The sequence below is a fragment of the Nyctereutes procyonoides genome, unplaced genomic scaffold (genome assembly GCF_905146905.1).
Source record: "Nyctereutes procyonoides isolate TBG_1078 unplaced genomic scaffold, NYPRO_anot_genome, whole genome shotgun sequence".
Classification (NCBI taxonomy): Eukaryota; Metazoa; Chordata; class Mammalia; order Carnivora; family Canidae; genus Nyctereutes; species Nyctereutes procyonoides.
Genome location: NW_026575037.1, coordinates 17,932,809 through 17,954,238, shown reverse-complemented (window position 1 = coordinate 17,954,238; position 21,430 = coordinate 17,932,809). Strand labels below are relative to the sequence as shown.

The window sequence follows — 21,430 nt, the reverse complement described above, 5'->3', positions numbered from 1 at the left end:
AAGGAATGCTGGGAAGTCCCTGTGCCCACCGCAGTCTTTGGGGTCCTGGTGAGGGAGCCCGGCCCGGGGGCTACCGGAGGGGTTCCCAGGCGCGCTCCCACCAACCCCACGTAGCTGCTCCTCTTTTCTAGTGGTTTTCATCTTTTACAAATATCACGGCAGTAAAAAAATTAAAAACGAAGGAAGATAGATACCCTTTAGACAGCATGCCCCCTCTTCCAAAGGCGTGCAGACAGTTGGCGAGTGCTGCCGTCTCGCAGGCCGGGGTGGGGGTGGGGGCTCCCAGGGAAGGAGAGGGGGAGCGGGAGCCTGAGCGACTGTCCCACTCTGGTCTTCCGTTGAGAAGTTGGAAGTTGTTGGTCACGCAGGTGTGGGGGGTGGGGGGGTGGGGGGTGCCTAGGCCGGGGATGGGGGTGCTGGGGGGTGGTCTTGGACTCTTTTCTTTTTTTCTCGGTTTTTGTTTTTGTTTTCTTTCTTCTTCTTCTTCTTTTTTTTTTTTCCAAAGAGACCCACCCCTCAGCTTGCTCCAAAAATGTCTCTCTCCGATTCGGGGGACTGGGGCCTCGATATTTCGAAGAGCTCCTGGGGAGACTGGGAGGCTCTTCTGGAAGTCAATATCCTGAGGATCTCGGAGAGCTGCTTCTCGATGGTGGTCATCTTGGCGTTGAGGGCCTGGATGTCCTCCTTGAGCTCGTGCTTCACCTCCAGGACGGCGGCCTGCAGCGTCTGCTCCGGGATGGGGTAGAAGGAATGCTTGACCTCCGCCAGGACGGGGCTCCGGTCCTGGGGGCTGCGGGCCTCGCCCGCGTTGTCCAGGCGCAGGTCGCTCTTGGTGATGCCGCTGTCGCACGAGTCCGTCTTCTTGAGCGTGGCCTCTCCGGGCGCCTTGGTCCTGTCGGGCAGCGTCTCCATGGACTCGGCCTTGGCCACCTGGCTCCAGTCCTCGGGCCTGCCGCCCGCGTCCCTGAGGCGGGCCCAGCCCTTGCGCCGCGCGCAGTCGGCCCCGGGCGCGTGCAGCCGGCCGAGCTCGGCCCCGGCCCCGGCCCCGCCCCCGCCGCCCCGCCGCCGCCGCGGGCAGGCCGCCGGGAAGGCCACGGGCGTGGCGGGGCTCTCGCGCACGGTGACCACGCTGGCCCTGGCCGCGCCGTGGGGGGCCGCCGCGCGCTCGCGCTCGCGCTCGGGGCCGCCGCCCCGCTCCACGTCCAGGTCGTCGGGGTCGCGGCCGCCGCGCTCGGCCGCCAGCCGCGCCTCCTTCTGCTGCCGGAACCGCTGGAAGAGGCGGCGCACCGGGTGGTCCGGGGGCAGGATCAGCGGCGCCTCGTTCTTGCGCTTCATGCGCTCCTCCTCCTCCCGCTTCACGTCGCTGATCTTCCGGAACACGATCTGGAGCGGGACAGAAGGACAGCACAGCTCAGGCCCGGGGCCTGCACCCCCACCCCCACCCCCCCCCGACCTTCCCGACCCCCCTCCCCGGGAAGCCTCTGTGCCCCCCGCGGCCTTCAGGGCAGAGCCCTCCCTCGCCATCCCCGCGGGCCGGGCCCGGGCTGGGCGCCCCTTGATCAGCCCTTGCCTGCAGTCCCGCTTTTCTTTCTTTCTTTCTTTCTTTCTTTCTTTCTTTCTTTCTTTCTTTCTTTCTTTCTTTCTTTCTTTCTTTCTTTCTTTCTTTCTCTTTCTTTTTCTTTCCTTTCTTTTCTTTCTTCCTTTTCCTCTTTCTTCCTTTCCTTTCTTTCTCTTTTCTTTTTTTAAGATTTTTTATTTATTTATTCATACACACACACACACACACACAGAGAGAGAGAGAGAGAGAGAGAGAGAGAGAGAGAGAGAGACCCAGGTAGAGGGAGAAGCAGGCTCCAAGCAGAGAGCCCGACACATGACTGGATCCAGGGTCCCCAGGATCACGCCCTGGGCTGCAGGTGGCGCTAAACCGCTGCACCACAGGGGCTGCCCTCTCTCTCTCTCTCTCTCTCTCTCTTTTTTAAAGATTTTATTTATTTATTCATGAGACACACACACACACACAGAGAGAGAGAGAGAGAGAGAGAGAGAGAGAGAGAGAGAGAGGCAGAAGCAGGCTCCATGCAGGGAGCCCAACATGGGACTCGATCCAGGGTCCCCAGGATCAGGCCCTAGGCCAAAGGCAGGTGCTCAACCACTGAGCCACCCAGGGGCCCCCCTGCAGTCCCGCTTTTCAAAAATCATTCTTCCGACCCAGCCTCAGACCTGTCACATTAGGACCTCCAGACAGGAAGCCCTGGAATCTCTAACAAGCTTCCCCGGGTGACTCACGCGTGAAAGTTTGAGCACCCCTGGTCTACACCACATTGCAGGGTAGGAAAGCTCACACGAGTCCCCCCATTCCCCCAGCCAGGGCCACAGCTAAGACTGCGCCTGGCATCTGCAGATCTGGACCCCAAGGAAATCGGGCCGCCTGTGAAAGCAGAAGCCAGCCTCACACGGAAGCCCTCCCGGTCCTCAGGCTGCTCACAGGGCAACAGCCCACGGCCTGGCACACAGGCTCGTGCTAACACAACCACCTGGGTGGTTCGTAAGGCGCTCTAATGTTACTTCCTGTGTTCCTTGCAGCAGCACTGTAAGGCCACGGGGACGCATCTTCTTCCCATTTTAGAGAAGAGGGAAACCGAGGTGCAGGTAGCGAAATGTCGCACAAAAGACAAGTTTGCTGTAAGTGACTCTTGCCTGAGCCATCAAACCCCAAACCCATCGGACGTGCAGCAAGTACTTACTGATGATAATGATGCTTCATGCAGAGGAAGGACCAGTCCATGAATCCGGCCCCGAGTGCCCCAGGAGCCACAAATTACAGGGCTTGCCCCTGGGCCCACCACCGATTATGGAAAAACCATATAATTTCTGGCTTATATGACATGTGGCAGGTGCACTCTGAGACATGTGTGACTTGTCCCACATCTGAACTGTGGGAAGCCACCTGCCATCTATTGTTCTATTGTTAGAGAAATCACTGGTCTGACGGCCGATCCTGAGATCTCTGAGAAACAGGAGAGGAGGCCTGGGTAAGGGAGGGCAGTAGCGTTCCCATCATCGCACAAACCCATGTGCCCTGGGCAGGCAGCCTCGGACCACCCCAGAACCCGGCCCGAGGACCTGCCACAGGACTCTCAGCTCTTGGGGAGGGGGGGAATGGGCACACAGGGTGGCAGGCCAGGAACACGGGGCTTTGGGGTCACAAAGAATTGAATCCCAGCTTGCCTGCTTTGCTGTGTGACCTCCCCCAGATACCTTAACTTCTGAGTCTCAGTTTCCTCCTTAAAATAAAGCTCCCCTGCCCAGAGTTCTCTGACGGCGCTGCTCATTAGGTCTCACATATGACTGGCAAGATGGTCACTGGCAGGTGGAAATAGGGACGACCCCAGCACACACTGAGTTGCTTGAGCAAATCGTTGGCAGACTGGAGGCTCACCGCATCACCCGATTTCTCCAGCAAAGCCCCTGAAGCTGGATGACTTGACACTCGGGTCATTAACAGATGCGTTGGACACAGCTGCCGCTCCTCTTGCCACCTGGTTAAATCTTCAAACCGCATCACTTGGGCCCCAGGCCATGACTTTCTGGCCTGCACTGGCAGCATTTCTCCCAGGCCCGCCCTTTCCAGCAGTGATTTAATGACCCTGCCCTCCTTGATCCCCTTCAGCCTCAACTCCTCTACTCCTAGGGTCCAGACAGCAGATCCAGGCCATGGGACTCAGGAGAATCCCACATGTCTTGAAGACAAACCAGAGCAAAGGCATCACAGGGATGGAGGGATGATAAGCAGAAGGGCCAGGACCCTCTCTGCCCCTGCCCCAGTGCTCTGAGTTAGCCGTCTCCCACCTCCCTTCCTCCCTCTGCTCCAAGGGCTCTATTCTGGGAATGGCCCCCACTCTCCACCAGGCATCCACATCCCCCTGACACCAAGGCCCAGCTCAAATAGCACCTCCTCCGGAAAGCCTTCCCTGATTCCACGGAGCTCTAAGTTACATGCGGCCTCACAACACCAACAGCCTTTTCTGTGCTCACACTTCTCTTCTGCCCTAATTCCTCTCTTATCCTGGGTCCACTTGTAGTAGAGCTGTTTCCTCCCCCAGTCACATCCCTTCGTAGAGACGTGGTGGACGCTCGTGAGAGGCAGGATATCCTCTGCTCTTCAACCAGATGCCCCATGGACCCCATCCCCTGCCCAGGCAATGTTTTCAAATATCGTCGCCACGTCACGAGGGCAGTTCAGCACTGACGAGCTGGGGCTCTCCATAGAAGGAGGCAGGGGTGTCTGGCTCGGTGCTGACTCTTCTGGAGCCTCTTGGCTTATCCCAGAGTGCCATCAGCCACCCCGTGTGCTGGAGGCAGCCCCACCTGACATCACCGGCTCACCCGATGGGTGGATGAACCTGGAAAGAGCTTCCTGCCCTGCCTGCACTAATGCCTGAGCCCTCCTTTGAGAATCAGTGAGCAAAGCCAGCAACGCCCAAGCCCACGCACAGCTGATGTCTGACAGCTGTGCTGACCTGGGGTCTGGGGTTTCGCTTAGTAACTTCAGCTGCGTCTTTAGACACTGGCCTTAGGATCTTCGTCTCAGAGGCGGCCACGACCACACGTTTGGCTGTTTCACAGCTGAGTGGGCAGGGGGTTTAAGTGGGGATCTTGAGGGGGAAGAAATTTCAAGATAAAATAAATGTGAGCCGCACTATAATGTTAAACTGGTCGCTTTACTGCGGGACTTCTCAGAGTCTCACCATGTCAATGTGTCTTTTATGAACGTCTACGTTCATAATGCGCGTAGCATTTCTTAAATCCTTTTCCCTAGACCCCCTCTTTTGAAAGGGGTAGTGATCCCTAGAAACCCCTTTGGGAAACACTGAAATTATATCCATGTGGGGAAGTGGGGTGCTCTCTCTGTATCTGTGCATCGCCCTGAGGGATGGGAAGGCCATTCGCTGGGCCTCTTCCCAGTCAGAGGATGCACCTACCTCTACCTCTGACCCAAGGTGCGCGATTCTGGGTTTCCATCTTCCCCTAGTGGATGGAAGAAGCCGCGCGTTCAGTTCTCCAGCCTCCCACCTCTCAGTCACCCGGGTCAGGGCCCACCTCGCTGGGCGATTTCAGGTCCTGAAAAGGCCCGTTCACCTGCCCCAAGCTCCATTCCATCTCATCTCCGGGCCCATCCTTTCACCCTGGCTCCTACATGACCTTCGGGATTCGGCTTAGAGGTCATGTACTCCAACAGGCTCCCCTGACTCCCCCTGCCCACCCTCCTCCACCCCCTGGGGGTTGAAGACCCTTGCTGCAGGGATCAAGCATGGGGCAGCCCCACCCAGCCCGGGCACAGATCACTGCCACCATCAGTGGCATCAGTGTCCTGCTTATTCATCTTTTCCTTGGGGGGCAAGCTCCCTGAAGGCAGGCATGATGCTATATTCGGGGTTGGTTTCTTTCCATCTTGGGTGTCACGTCTGACATATATAGCGCTTACTCGATGGTCGATGACTCACTATGTCAGTGAACGAATTATGGCCATTTCCCTGTTGGCGAGCCCATGCCAGGGTGAAAGAAATGATGTGTATGCTGCCCCTCAACACACACACGCGGACAAACCTGTTTCTGATGTTCGTGGTCCAATGGAGACAGAGAGATCACAAGTGGACTTCTCTATGCACCGCCTATGTGCTCCGAGTGAGCACATGTGCCCCGATTTATGGTATTTCTACTTTACGATGGTGCTAACGGGATACACATTCACTAGAAGCCGTACTTTGAATTGTGCATTTGGATCTTTTCTGGGGCTAGTGCTATGCAGTTGGGGGGGCTCTCCCGTGATGCTGGGCGGAGGCAGCGAGCCACAGCTCCCAGCCAGCCAGGCGATCACGAGAGTGGACGCCTGACACACTTACGACCACTCTTACCCACACGGCCATGCTGTTTCCTTCCCCCCTTCCAGTTCAGGACTCAATAAATTACTTGAGATGTTCAAGGCTTTGTTATACGATAGGCTTGGTGTTAGATGAAGGTCACACAGGCTAGGTGAAAACAGAACTTGGGGGGCGGGCTGGTTGCCTTGCCATCACCTTTCTTCACACTGGCGACTGGTGGATGGGGCCACAGCACCAGGGGTCAGTCTGGAGACACTGTTACCAGGGCCTCTAATGACCCACCAGAAAGGGCACAACCTGGCGACAGGCTGGCATGGGTCCAGTCACCAATGACGGGACAAGTCTGGATCGCTCCTGGCCAGCCAGCGTCCTGCCGGCCCGCAGGGGCATATATTTTCCCTTGTCTGACGTCTTGGGGATGCTGAGCGGCTCCTGACTTACTGCAGCGTGGGGAGACAGAGGAGGGCCCAGGGCAGGATGGCCACTGTGCCCCACTCATCCATCTCTGCATCCCTCTGGGGGTTCACCAAGCAACAGCCTCGAGCCCGGGAGGCCTCTCCTAGATGGCTGTTGAGCTGAACTGAACCGACACCCGGCTGGTCGAGCTGCAGGGCTTTCTGAGCAGCTACTTCAAGTTTGTTTGAAAAAGCAATTCCCCCTGGAACCTGAGGTGAGTCAGGCCCATCGACGCCCTTCTGGGTTCCATCCACGGAGGGCCTGGCCCCTCTCAAGCCTGAGCCCTTTCCAAGCCCCAGACCAGACCTCGGAGGGGCAGGGGCCCCCTCCGGGTCACTGAGCAAGAGGGTCCCAGCCACACGAGTAGAGGAAAGACAGGACGGGGAAGGGAATGGACCACTGCAGTCCTGACAGCACAGAGGGTGAGGGGAGGGCAGCAAAGTGGGAGCCCCGTTGCTTGAAAGAGCTCAGGTTGGAAGCAAAAATATATACATAATGTGAGCTCTCAGTGGTTTACATAAATGAACAGAGACTGAGCATGAATCATCGAAAACCATAGATAAACCAAAAGGAATTTATTTCGGTTTTTATTAGATTTAGACACATGCCCCCAATCCCAAACATGCAGAAGCAGTAGAAAGAGCACAGGCTCTTTCTTTGCTTTCTCACTGACCAGACTCTGTGTGACATTAGATAAGTCATGTCCTTCCTTGGCTGGACCAGATCAACAGTTTTCAAATCTGGCTGTAATCCAAACCTCTGGGAGAGGCTCCACCTACTGAGAATTTCCTGCAGCAGGGTCAGGCTGGCGTTGGCAACAAGCTCCCAGGTGATTCTTTTTTTTTTTTTTTAATTTTTATTTATTTATGATAGTCACACAGAGAGAGAGAGAGGCAGAGACACAGGCAGAGAGAGAAGCAGGCTCCATGCACCGGGAGCCCGACGTGGGATTCGATCCCGGGGTCTCCAGGATCGCGCCCTGGGCCAAAGGCAGGCACCAAACAGCTGCGCCACCCAGGGATCCGCCTCCCAGGTGATTCTGATGCAGGCAGCCTGAGCCAGATCTGCTGACTGGGGTCTCAGAACCCCTGGACTGATGACTAGCGAGGTCGCAGCCACTCTGCTGCCCTCCGCTCGTACACGCACGCTCACCCAGGAGTGTGGCCACACACCACCCCGCACCCTCTGCACCCTCTGCCAGAGCCCACGCTTCCAGCAGGCTCGGCCCTCCTGTGTGCTCCCCGGGACTGAGTGGGGTGTGTGTGTGTGTGTGTGTGTGTGTGTGTGCGCGTGCGGTGGGGGGAAGTAGGGGGCTGACCCCAGGGAGACCTCACAAGCCTCTGGTCCCTGAAGGATGACCACAAGAGGCCTGACAGGCCTGCTATCACTTCTGGCTCCTTCCTTTGATCTGACAAAAAGTGGTTTGCTGTCTGGTATGGAGGACACAAAGCCAAGCAAACATTTATGGAGCACTTCCTGTATGCAGGGGCCCTCAGCGGGCTCCACAGGCTGCCGCTTCATGGAGGGGGGTGAGGGGGGGAGCCAGGCCTCTTCTCCCCCCAGAGCTGGGGCCCAGGCTGGCATAGGCTCAAGCCACTCTGAGGGACAGAGCAGCACCAGGGGGCAGGTCCCCAGCCTCATGTCCATACAGACCCTGGTGACGTGGCCTCTTCCTCCTCGTTCCCTGTCCCACCAGCCCCCTCCACCAGGAGCCCTGCCTGGCTTTACAGCAGAGCATAAAACCTGAAGATGAGCAGACTGGGCCATTTACGAAACTGAAAACGCCAAACAACAAAAGTGGAGACGGACCGATTTGATAAGGCAGTGGGGTGGGTGTTGCTTTTGGAAAAGGCCAGTTCTTAGCCCCCTCAGAATGGCTCGTTATGGAATCGAGCTCATGCAGATGGCCCAGGGAGGGGTGGAGGCTTCCAGAAGGACCCAGGCCAGTCCAGGTCAGTCATCACTCATGGAGCTAAGACCATGTGTCGCCAGAGCCTGCGGCTGGAGGGGATGAAGCACAGCTCTGCCCTCCCTCTGCCCTCCCTCCTCCCCTCTCCCTCCCTCTTCCCTCCTCCCCTTCTTCCCTCTCTCTCCCCTTCTTCCCTTTCCTCCTTTTCTCCCTCTCTCCTCCTCCCCCTTCTCCCTCTCCTTCCTCCCTCTCCCTCCTCCCCCTCCCTCCTCCCTCTCCCTCCTCCTCCCCCTCCCTCCTGGATATGCCAGGCTTGTCTCCTGGGGGGCTTGTCTCCTGCGGAGACAGCCTGGGGGACGAGCTTCAGCAGAAGGCGCAGGGGCCTGGGGTGGGCGGGCGCAGGTGGCGGTGGCACAGAGTGACACACAGTGGGCACACAGGCTCTGGAGATGGGACAGCCTTGGGATCATGTTCCCTGCACCTCGCCTTCCTCACCTGCACAAGCAGGTAACAGGGCTGATTTCTCAGGGCTCGGGCCTGGGGGGAGGTGGGCAGTATCAGGAGGCCCTTACGGAGTGTCTGACACGCAGCAGTTGCTGAAGAAGTGTACGATGTATCGTTCTCGGGGGGCAGGGGGCGACCCGTGAGACAGTTCTGGAAGGAGGAGTTGGAAGTAGGCAGGTATAAAAGGTGAGGAATTTGGGCGGAGGTATCCAGACAGGCAACAGCGCAGGCAGTGACACGAGGCAGAAATGCCACCGAGGTGTTTGCGGTAGCAGTCCCCGCGGGACGCGCTGACGGGGACGGAGATCGCGCGGGGTGCCAGGCACTGGGGTCCCACGTTGGACGCGGCCATCTCACACCATCCTTACAGCAGCCCCAGCAGCTCGGTCCTATCGCTATCCTCACTTTCCGATGAGCTAAGTGACCAGCCAAGGGCCCACAGGCGGTGGACGTGGGACTCAGAGCCTGGCCGCCTGGGTCCCCGCCCCTGCCCAAGCTCTGAGCCATCCTGCGAAGGGTAAGAGGCCTTGGGTTTTAGGGAAAAGGACAATTTTTTTCCCCAGTGTCTGCTGATAACCTCTAACCCTGCCCGGCCAGCCGTCTCCACTAGCTTCTCTCCCTCCCTGTCCTTGGGCAACTTCTCCAAAGAAGTCAAGGGCACCTGCTCTGAAGCACAGAGATCTGGCCACGAAACCGAGGCTCCCGGAGCCTTCAAGGTTGTGTGTGTGTCCGGGTGGGGGTGGGGGGGGACGACGCTCAGGCACATTGGGCTGGGTGGCCCTTTCATTCCTCAGGATGGAAGAATAAGTGAAGGTGAAACCCAGACTTTGAGTGGTCGGGAGAAGCAGCCGGGGCTGTGTAGCGCATGAGCTGGGGGTCTTGGTTACGGGGAACGTCATGCCTCCCTGGAAGGTGCTAAGGGTACCAGTGACCCTCCTCATCCTCATCGTGAGTGACTCGCTCGAGGCGGGGCACTGGGAGGGAGGAGCAGGAATGCACAGAAGTCCCAGAGGACCTTCTCCAGGAAGCATCTAGAAACTAGAGATGCTCTGCTTTCAGGTGGCCTGGTTCAGTGCCTCTCGGAGAGCTTGTCTCAGCCCATCTCTCCCATCATCGGGCAACACCTGCACTTTCTTCTGCCATTAAGACAGAAGACACCCCATCAAGACTAGCCTCATCTCATCCATCCTTGGCCCCTACATCAAGGGCAGGTGAGTCAGCAAGGTCTTCTTTGGACAAACTAACCTAAGGCATGAAAGTCTCCTACAGATGCACCTGCTCCTGCCTTGAGGATGGTACAAGGCCAAGAGGGAGGAGGGCCCTTCCTTTTCAGTGCTCCTCAGGGAAAGAATCGCATCCCTTGATTGCTGTTTGGGGAAGAGATGGCATTGCTGCAGGGGAGCTGCTGGCCTCTGGCATTTCACCGGGGCCGTCTCTGTCACTCTTCTCCTCGCTTCACGCTCCCTCAGTGTAGTGGATGGAGTTTATGGCCACCGAGGGATATGTCCACCCGGAACCTCAGAACGTGACCTCCTTTGGAGTCTGGGTCTTTGCAGGTGCTACCAGGTAAGGATCCTGAGATGCGAGCATACGGCCTGAGGGTGGACCTTGAATGCAATGATGAATGTCTTTATAAGAGACAGAAGGGAGAAGACACGAGCAAAAGGCCACGTGGACATGGAGGTAAATACTGGAGCGATGCGGCCACAGGCCAAGAAATACCAGGGACTGCGGAGAGCGCCCAGAAGCTGGGAGAGAAGCATGGAATCTCTCCCGGAGCTTCCAGCAGGAACCCACCCTAGAGGCACCCTGGTTTCAGACTTCTGGCCTCCAGAACTGTGGAAGGACGCATTTCCCTTGTTTTAAGCAAACCCCCCCCCCCGCCCCAGTCTGTGGTAATCTGCTACAGTGGCCCTTGGCAACTCGGACTCCGCTCCCTTTCCTGCCACTGCTTCTTTCCGTCCCACGTGAGGGCTGCCCTTTGCTCTCGGGCTCGCCGGCTGTCCTCCCAGGGCCCTGGGGCCTCACTGCACACCGCACATGGCTGAGAGCTCGCAGGTGGGCTGCCAGACCCAGTGCAAATGCCCATCTGCTGGGGGCTGAGTCCTTGGGGGACAGTTCTTGATCTTTCTAAGCCCTCAGATGTCTCATCTACAGAACTCCTACTTGCAGCCTTGCTGTGGTGATGCAGTGAATGGCACATGCGAGAAGCCCCTCCCTCCCTCCAGTCCATAAACCAGTCCCACTTCTCTCCCTAGTTCAGCCCTAAACCTGAAACTTCCCACGCTGAGCACGGCTACGTCAGTGTCTCGTAGATCCCCCAGCCTCCGCTCTCCTCCTGGCCAGAGCAGCTTCTCTTCCCACCCAACCCTTCCTTGGCGTGCGCCAATTGTCCGATGGGGCAGGATGAAATGGGGCCAAGATGTAGAGCTGATCACGTCCTTCCTCTCTCATCAGAGATACCAAGGGGCAAAGAGAGGCGAACCAGCGGGCAGCTCCAACATGCCCTCAATAATGCCTCCCTCTGTCTGGGGACGCTCTGATCGTGATTTGTGAAATCGTGTTAACACCATGCGGTCTCATGATTCCATGGGACAACTTAAGAAAGTGGAAGGTGACTTGGGATTTGCGGTCATCAAACCCACCAAATACTTCTCTGAGTGGCCGGCTCACTCCCCATTCGCCCTTCAGCCTGATGATCGCACACAACCCCGCTCACGTTGTCTCCAGAGAACTGGGACCACGTTTCTCTCTACCCTGGGCACACGGTGAATATTCCCTTTGCCTTCTGGCCTGAGACAAAGGGAAGTGGAAAATAGGAGAAGGGGTCTGCCCTGGGGTCTGCAACTAGAGGAGACCATGAGGGGGGGTGGAAAGCTCAGGGCAGGCCCTGAGGGGGAGGTCAACATTTCACTCCCACCATCCTACATCTGAATCCCTCTGCAGTGCTTCTCCCCACTTCCTCATCTGAGCCTTCAGCCCCAATAGCGGCTAATGCCAACCAGCCATTCAATGCAGGACCAGATATCGGGCTAAGTGCTTTGTCCATGTCAATGACCCTCACAACCAGCCGAGGTAAATGCACAAGTCATCCGCCAGGCAAGTCTGCACCTGGTGTCCTCTGCGTTCATGTCTCTGCACCTTGTGCTTCTTACCACCCGGAAGGACAATAATTAAAGATAGAGTCAACCATCCTCAATGTCTTCTGGTTGGTTGCATTCTCTTCCTTTTTTTTCTGAAAAAATCTGATGCAAAGCATTTATGTGCATAATTGTTCTCCCACTCTTAGTAATAGGGGTTTTCTCATGCACCCCAGTGTTTATAGCAGTAACATACCAAAATACGGAGAGAGCCCAGATGTCCATCGACAGATGAATAAAGAAGATGTAGTGTGTACACAAACACACACACACACACACACACACACAATGGAATAGTACTCAGCCATCAAAACGGATGAACACAGGAGAAGGGAAGGAAAAATAAGATAAAAACAAAGAGGGGGTAAACCATAAGAGACTCCTAATCATAGGAAACAAACTGAAGATTGCTGGAGGGAAGGAGGATGGGGGGATGGGGTTAGGAGGGCACGGGATATAATGAGCACTAGGTGTTATATGCAACCGATGAATCGCTAAATTCTACCTCTGAAACTAATAAAAAAAAAGATGCATTCAAAATAAATAGATGTTTTCTACCCAAATGCACAAATAACTTTGAATCCTGACAACTTGTCCACTCCTAGAGCGTTGGCTCTGACATCACGGTCGTCTTTCACGATCTGTGCCCCCACCCCCACCCCCCGTCTGTGGCCTGTGATTCGGGTTGCTGGGACACTCACCATTTCATCCCGCAGACTGCCCCATCCCACGCACAAAGCTCTAGAGCAAATAACTTCGATTCATGCAATCGTCTCATTTTGAAAATAACGGTTGTAACAATTTTGCTGGATTTTATTCAAGGGTTTGACTGTCCCAATAAATCATTTTCTGCTGTGCTGTTAAAACCCCCATTTTAGGATGCCGGGTCTCAAAGCTCTCAGGCGGGCCCCTCTGCTCCCTCGGGCACGGTGCTCCTGCCGTCAAGGAAGCTTGCCAGGTTCCGTCCTCCCTGGGAAGGTGTCCACCACTGTCTCAGTCACGCCTACACTACAGACTTAACGATCCGAATTGTCTACGCAGTGACAGCGCTCACAGCAGGGTGTGCAGAGGTGAGAGATGCTCTGGGGGGATCTCGGGGCGCGGGCCAGTTCCTTGACGGGCCCCCGGGGAGCTGCGTCTCCTCCGGAGCTGCCGGCCCAGCAGCCTGGACCAAGGGTGCGGCCCTACCCGGAGAGCTGGTCCCACTCACTCCTGGCCCTGCCCGGGTGTTTCGGTCACAGGCACAGGGTGGCCGAGGAGGAATCCTGTATCCCCCGCAGGGCCATGCAGAATCGGGAGTGCCTGGCAGGTCTGGAGAAGGGCTCCTCGAAGGGGAGAGGCTCCTTCAATGACAAAGGAGAAGGTGACTGGCTCCCTGAGCTTTTCCCTGTGGGGCCTTGGTCTCCTTCCCTGTGGAGTATGGGGCACATGGGTGAGTGGGGCGGCGGGGAGGGGGGTCTCTTCCATTCTCTGCCCGTGCCCATGCTACTTCAGAGAGGGGGTTTCGCTGCCTTCCCGGGCCACGCAGAGGTCTCCCCGTCCTTGCTAAAGCGTGGGGACCGTACCCCAGGTCCAGAGTGGTGCCTGGCCCCACACTGGCGGCCGAGACTCAGGGCTGCGTGCAGGAGGGGCGCACAGATGAGCAGCCCTGGGCTGTGTGGTAACGTATGGGCCAGGAGGGGAAGGAGGCCCCAGCTCACCTGCGGGCTCAGGCCGCCGTGTCTGCACGCACCTGCAGCAGCAGGGCAGGCCACTCCAGCTCGGAATGCTCGTTCAGCACCGTCCCTGGAGCCGGCGAACCACCCCTGGGCCGGGCCCCAGCCACAGCCACCTGCGTGCCCAGCCACTCGCTTGTCTCCCTGAGCCTCGTCTTCCTCACCTGGAATCTGGGAGCAACGACGCTGGCTTGGACTCTCAGGGGGTGCTCGGACCAGGCAAGTGCTGTGCATGCGAGTGATGCTGGCAGTGTGCCCAGGTCGTCTCCTGGCAGGAGGGGCTTTGCCACACGAGCCCTTCTATGCACACGGAGCACGGAGGGCAGCAAGGCGTGAGCACTGGCTGGGGTGCGGGTGGAAGGAGGGGGAGGAGGGTGGGAGGCCAGGCAGATGGCTGTGAGGGCAGCTAGCGGCAGATTCGGAAGGGGTGGCCCAGGGAGGAAGAGGAGCGGCCCCATGAGGGGCAGTGTGGCCTGTTTCTGCTCATGCACACCAGGCCATGGTGAGAGAAATGGGTGTGAGCTGAAAATCCTGAACCTCCACCTGGGGCCTTGCCTGTCCCAGGTTCCTGAGGAGCATTTGCAGCCTCACCGGCACCTCTAGAGGAAACACACACCACCAATTCCTACAGGGCTTTGGTGCCCTAGGAAGCCGACGGAACCATCTGTAAACCATGGAGCTGCCCTTAGCCCTTCCAGAGGCAGTTTTAGTAGCCTGCTTGTCCATGCCTCCACTCCCAGGGGGCCCCACTCTGGTCCCTCTGGTCCCCCTGGTTGTCCAGGGAAGGGGTACAGTGGTCCCCTTCTTGGGAGAAATAATTCAAAAGGAATTCTTGGGGAGACCAATCCTAAATGGTACCTCTTAGAGACTGGAGAACTTTAAACTTCTTCCCACTTGTCATCAAAGCTCCATCCTTCATGAAGCTCACGGCCCAGCTGTGTGACTCAGGGCTCCTCACTTGGGCAGGACCCTATGGGAAGAAGCCTGGAGTCCCCTGCCTCCCCTCCCCCAGCTGTGCTTGTCAATCAGGGAGTGGGGCAGAGTCACCTGGGGAACTTCCTGTGCCTCATCAAGATTGCCACATGGGCACAGAATTCACACTTGTGTTTATAGGACACGCCTGTGCCCATGCTCAGGGGACAACATGCCCTGCTCAGTGCCAGTGGACCGGCTGCAGCTTAAGACCCCCTTACCAGCTTCACCAGCTCTCTCACTCGGTGTTCCCCTCCTGGGCACCAGGCATTGCTGTCCCCTCACCCCCACGTCCCGAGCCCCATCCAGGGCAGAGGCCTTGAGGCAGTGGATGCGAAGACAAAGACAGCTCTGCCTGGGGCCCAGTGTGTGTGTCTGTACTGAGTCCTCTGCCTGCAGGACGTGTGCAGGGGGAGCAGAGCCACAGCCTGTCTCCCCGCGGGGGAGGGACTCGCTAGGGGTCTGCAGCTGGAGGCACCCCAGATCCCAGGGCCGGAAAGGGGCCCATTCCCCTGACACCGGACAGACCCAGTGAATCAGCCCTGGAGATGGGCAGCTCCCCGTGGTCAGAACTTCCTCCCCGAGAACCCCCCTGAACTCCACGCCGTGGCCTAAGCCTCATGCTCGGCCACAGGCAGAGAGGACACGCGCTCCAAGGCCTCACTGCACCAGGAGGCAGCTCTGCTCAGCCACTCGGTGCCTACTGAATACAGACGGAGGAACAAGGCATCTGAGGTGCTTGGTCCACACGGGACGAAAGCAGAAAGGGCCTTCCCTTTGGGCCCCGACGGTCCAATGGCTTTCCTGGCCCGAGCTGATCTTTGATGAAGAGCTTTTCCACCCCGGGGAGCGTGGCTCCCAGGTCGCAGATGTGAGGGTGACTCGGACTGGCCCCTGGCCATGCACCCGGGGTCTCTGCCCCCCACACCACCTGACGTGTTCATGCCGTTCGGCGCTCGTTTCCCATCCCCGAGACTATGAATGTGTTCCCCTGTCTCCGAGTGAGCTGGGATTGTCCCCCCCCACCCGCTCCCACTGTCTCCACTCCCCCAGGCCACAATACCAGCACCCTGGTCCGGACAGGCTGCTTGCTCAGTGCGGTGGCCCCACAGCTCGAACAGTGCCTGGCACAGTGTAGACGTTGCAGGAGTGTTTGCTGATTGACTGTCTGACTTGGGCAAATCAATGAACTTCTCTGGTCTTTGGTTTTGTCTTTAGAAGTTGGGGGTTATACCCTCCACTAGAGGTACGCCATGAGGCTCAGAGGACACGCGCACCCCAGGGGGTGTGTGCGTGCACGCGTGGGGGTGCATGTGCACACCAGCTATTTGCGTACTGCCGATCGATCCACCCTCCATGCTCTGCTTGGAGATGCCGGAGCTGAGCGCCGGCCACCCACGTTTCCCAGGCTCCCTGGGCAGCCGGCTTCCAGCTCAGCTCTGCCCATGGCAGGCCCTGGCAGGACTGACAGGCAGCGGGGAGGAGAGAAAAATCTTCCTCCCTGCTTTTGGCTCCTGTAGTTCCTGTGCCAGCAGCAGGGGTCTGCTCCACACTCACCCTCCAGCAGCTTCTGCTGGTGCTCCCCTAGCCAGGTCTGCCATGCTCCCCTGGGGCACCGGCAGCAGCCCCACGGCACCTCTCACCTCCTGGGCACCCCCAAGCCAGGCCCGGTCCCCAGAGCTGGGCGGCAGGCCCTGGGGAGTCTCCTCAGATGTCCTGGCACCAGCCACACGGTGCCCCTCCTGGGAGGTCTGAACAGCAGCACCTCGGAGCACCCCTCCCAGGAACTGGGGCCCTCCCCTGGGCCCTTGGATGCAATAATGCCACTCTCTTGTGCTCACGTCGGTGGGGGAGTTGCTGCCGCTTTTAGTTCTTAATTTCTGGGCATCATCAACATCTGCTTTTCCCTCTTTCAGCCTTCTGACACCAATTCCCTATTTTGAATCTCTTACAAATTAGTGTGGTTTCAATTTCTGTTTTCCTGACCAGGCGCTCACTGCAGCCGAGGGGGAAAAGTTTAAGTTGAAACATAGAGCAGGAGAAGGAGAGGACTCAACCTCGCCTGGTGTCCACAGCCCCTGTTTTATTCACCACAGGCGCCTGTGGGGGCTGGGCGACGGCCCCGGCTCATGCCACCCTTGCTGATGTCACTAGCACCTTAGCTTCTCTCTCTGGAGCCTATGAGGGCCCCAGTCAAGGCCTTGACTTTCTCTTGGTTCTCTTGGCTACAAAGACTGAGGGTCCTCCTCCTTCCTCCTCTCTGCTCAGTCTATTCCCATCATTCAGAGGATCTGTTGTTCCTAAAGCTTCCAGAAAACTGTAGGCACAAGGCCTGTGCAGGGGAGGAGGAGGCCGATTTTCACCCAAGTCTGTCTTAGAAATACCCCGTCTTTGGCTGACTCATCCGCTGCCCAGCTGTGGCCTGTGTGACTCACAGCCATCTACTGAGTCAGGGCCGATGCTAAGAGTTTACATGCCTTCTCTTAACTCTCAACCACGAGCCCGGGAAGTTGGGACTATTATTACCCCTCTTCCAGTGATGAGGGACTCAGGCTCAGAGGTCCAAAGATAAAGGACTCAGGCTCACAGGGGTTAAGTCCTTTGTTGAGTGTTGACTCAGTCAGTTAGTCTACAGATCGATGGCCAGAGCCCAAGTTGGCTGATACTCAAGCTCTGCCACTGACACTGGGACTCTCGCAAATCTGTAATCACAGAGCCCAGGGGCCGTGGGAAGGGGAGACACTGAAGCTCCTCTGCTCAGGAAGCGGCCCTGGGAGAGAGCTGAGCACCTGAGGCCTAAGAGGGCCTTCCTGGAAGACTCTAACACTAGAAATATGGGCAGGACACCTACTTGCCCTGGGCTCTGAGCTTATCCTGGGATCAGCACTGAGCACCCCTGAGGATTAATGAGATGATGGTAAGGTATGACCAATGTCAGTGGCCCAGACCCAGTGCTGCCTCCTGGACTGGAGCCAGGCACCAGGCCTGGGGGCTGAGAGGTCAGTTCAGCCCTCAGGACTGTGCACCCGCCTCTGTTGCAACCGCTTTGGCCAAGTGCAGACATGGGATGTGTTCTTTCCATCCCAGACAACTCCTCACTCCCAGGGAGCAAGGCCAATAACTTGTCTCCCCAGCTGCACGTTCACACAAAATCCCAGGCTCACCAAGCAGATGGCACACTCACGCCGCTGCCGTTCCCCCCGAGGGAGGAACTATGCCCTCCTCTGGCTCGGGGACCTGGCCACGCAATCTGCCACAGGCTAGGGACCCCCTTCTTGTCCCCATCAGACACCGGCCCTCCTGCCCGATGCCAGGCAGAGTCAACCACATCAGGGCATCCGAGAAAGTGACAATATTCCCCTTCGGGGCTTTGTGGCGTGCGTCCAGTGTCTGCACCATCTCCACCTCCTTTACTCCGTAATTTTTTCACATGATATCGTCGTCGTGCATGGCACCCGGAGAGGCGGCTCGTGGCTTGCACTTCTCCCCTCCCTTCAGTATACAGATGGCAGGAGCCAGTCTTGAATCCAGGACGGCCAAGGAAGGCTGATGTGTTGCGCTGCGGAACCTGGCCTTCGGTTTCTCAGCACTTGGCACTGGGGTTGACCTGGAAGCTGGGCATCTGGGCCATTTGTCCTTCCATGCCACGCCTCTCCTTGGCCCACAGACCCGAAGCAGGAATGCTGCAGTGCCCCCCACTTTCTCAGGGAAGGGAAGGCAGGGAGGGGGTAGCATAAGTGCAGCAAACTGTCCCACTTGTCTGCTCTGCCCCCCAAAGGCTGTGGGAGATCACCAGGGAGCAAGAAAAGGGCCATGGGGCCTGGCAGGGAGCTGGGGAAGTGGACCTGAGGATGCTCTGTTCCGGGGGAACCAGGGATCTGAGGGGGACAGAGGCCCTAAAGGAGAAACAGACGGAAGAGAACAGAGCGAGAAGAATAGAAGGCAGGAGAGAAGGAGAAGCAGCCCTTGCAGGCGAGCCTCCCGGGGAGGGCGCGACAAGACACAGCAAGAGAACGGCAGAGAAGTGAGCACTCTACCCGGAGCACGGACGGGAAGGGGGGCCCAGAGTCATCCGAAGACGGCAGGGGCCACCAGGCGCTGTGCTCTCCCTTCCTGTCCATCAGATGCTGCTCCAAACACTTTGCGTACTTTATTCCAGTCAATCCCAACAACCCTAGGGGTGGCCACTCTTGGGATCCCATTACACAGATGGGAAAGCTGAGGCCGAGGGAGAGGACACAATGAGTGAGGGGCTGAGCTTGTGTGGGGCTTGCAGGGGCTTGCGTGGCGCTGGAGCACCTGCCGGCCGGCCAGCCTGCGGCCCCTTGAGGCCCCTCGTCCTCCTGGATTCTCACTGGGAGGAGAAAACAGGGACTCCCCACCTTTACTTGGAAAATGGGACCCCTTCTCCCTTCCCCAGTCTCACCTCCCAGGCTATGTAACAGACCCACGGGAGTGACTCTTCAGTCTCCAGGCCCGACCTCCGCCTGCGTGTCTTGCCTCTCCGTTTTCTACCTTCTCCTCCCCAAAGTGGGTCTCTTCTTGTGCCATTCTTGTACCTGGTCTAAGCAGAACAATGAGCTCTCCAGGGGGCCTGGGACTAAAGGTCTGCCGTGGACCGGGCACGCAGTGCCCCCTGATGACCAGGAAATGCGCTTTCTGCCCCTTTCCGCCCTGGCCGGCCTGTCTCGCCTTCCCCATACTGCGATTGTGGCCCTCCTGGGTCACGATGCAGCGGGAGGGTCAGTCCTGCCACCCAGGCCAGAGGAGCTGCGTCTGCTCAGACCTGGGCCCGGTGTGGACACAGCAGCTCAGACCAAGGCAGGCAGGTGAGTATCTCTGTCCCGTGAGCTCAAGAATGGCCAGGAGAGCCCCACTCTGTACAGGAGAAGCGTCAACAAGCCGTCTTTGGGGGCAGGAATGGGACCCTCAGGCCTGGGTAGGCTGGTCCCCAGGCATCCAGGGAAGTCACTCTGCCTAATGGAAGGAGGGAAGCGGGAATCAGAGGGGTCTCCCCGGAGGTGGCAGACATTTCATTGCCAGTGCCAGCAGGACCCGCAAGCTCCCGTGTGCTGCCCTGTGCTCCTCTCGCCCCATCCCCAGCTTGCACTGATCTTTCAAAGGTGCAACAGACATTTTATATATGCTCTTTTTTCCTGGATGAAAGAGAAAAGCCAACCTTACCAGATGAGTATACTCGATGTTGGGGTTACAGCTATTACCATTCATTTTGTGAAGCGTGGACACCAGTGCTCAGAGTGGGATCTGGCTGATAAATAGAGCGGATTTGAACCTAAGGTGTGAGCCCACAAACCCAGGCTTATTTTGCTTCCCTCCCGCCCAGCTGCCAAGGACTCAGCCCCTCCTCGGTGGTTGGCTCCCAGGGTTAAGCTAAATTGGCTGAGAGAACAGGAGCAAGGAGTGGGTGGTCCCAGGTCTCTCCCCCCCACACCCCACCCTACTCAGGAAGAGTCCCCTTTGTGCTGCCCCTTGAAAATCAGCCAGCCAACACGTGAGCCAATTAAGACAAATTGGAGAGTAACAAGCCACCAAAGGTACTGCCCTCGGCACATCTCTTCTTATGCTCAATGGTTGCAACAATCAGACTGCCCAAGAGCGCTGGGGGTGACAAGTGAGAGGCTTGCAGGAGCTCTGAGCAGGGGATGAGCGTGCTGTCCTCGGCATGAGGAGCAGACACTTCACTGCCCGCTGGCACAGCTCACAAATTCCTGCCACATTCCCTGCAGCAGGTTGGGAGTGTCCAGGGTCGGCCTCACACCCTCACCAGAGTTCTCTGGCCACATGTGCGTGGGGTCCCAGGCTGGGGTCCGGAGCCTAGCTGTGCCCAGGAGCCCCCGGTCCCTTCAAAGGCACTCCGCCTGGGTTTCAACATCACCATTCAGTGCCTTTCTTCCCACCTTCACCTGCGTTCTCTTTCTTTTCCTTTTTTAATAATGATTAGTCAACTTACTTTCCATATTTTTGCTTTACATGACTTTATAATTTGTTGCTATTTACATACATTATAAAAATCTTCTCCTAGTTCAGGGGTTGGCAATTTTTTTTTTCTCTAAGGGGACATATCATAAACATTTTCTACTTTGCAGGCCATGATGCAAAACTTCTCTGACAAAATTACTCAATTCCACCTCTGCAGCGCAAAAACAGCCAGACGAAACATAAATGAATCGGAGTGGATGTGTCCCGATAAAACTTTATTTACAAAAGTGAGCTCTGGGCCGAATTTGGGTCAGGCCAGTTTGCTAACTGCTGCCCTAGTCCATAGGTTCGTTTTTAAGTAGTTTTTTGTGCTCTTTTATCATACCGACACTTTTCACATTGTCATGATCCAATTTTCCTCTCTTTTCATGTATGGTTTGTGCTTTTTGTGCAGCCCACCTATTCTATAGGTGAAGAGACTGAGGCCCAGGAGGGAGAGTGGCTTACTAAGGTCCCACAGGTACTCTGTAGCAGCAGCTTTGTTCTCTTATAAGATCACAAGACCAATTTTGAGATTAGACAGCCTCAGCTTTGAGTTTTGGTCTATCACTTACGCTTGGACAAGACACACACACACACACACACACACTTCTTTTTCTTGAAGTTAATTATTCCTCAATTTTTAAAAAATCTGCCTGGTTGTCCATGAACCCCTCACTAATTTATCTCATATGCTCTGAAACCTCTACAATATGCCCATTAATAATATATTCTATACTCCTAAGTAATTAGTTACATTTCTTCTCTCCCAGCATTACCATTTCTGGTCTGTGCCCTCGCTCCAGTCCGTTCTGGCTGTTTCCACTGTTGTCCTGAAGCTGGTATTTTCTCTTTCTTAGTTTCCTCCTA

General features: G+C 57.0%; 1 protein-coding gene across 2 annotated transcripts in view; it reads right to left on the bottom strand.

Annotated features, from left to right (window-relative positions):
- Nucleotides 1-516: 516 nt before the first annotated feature.
- Nucleotides 517-21,430, bottom strand: part of KCNH1 (potassium voltage-gated channel subfamily H member 1) — a 370,271-nt gene continuing 349,357 nt past the window's right edge. For both annotated transcript variants that reach the window (XM_055319555.1, XM_055319556.1), the window contains exon 11: nucleotides 517-1,383. In XM_055319555.1, coding sequence (XP_055175530.1) covers nucleotides 517-1,383 — 867 coding nt within the window. The remainder of the gene's footprint in view (nucleotides 1,384-21,430) is intronic.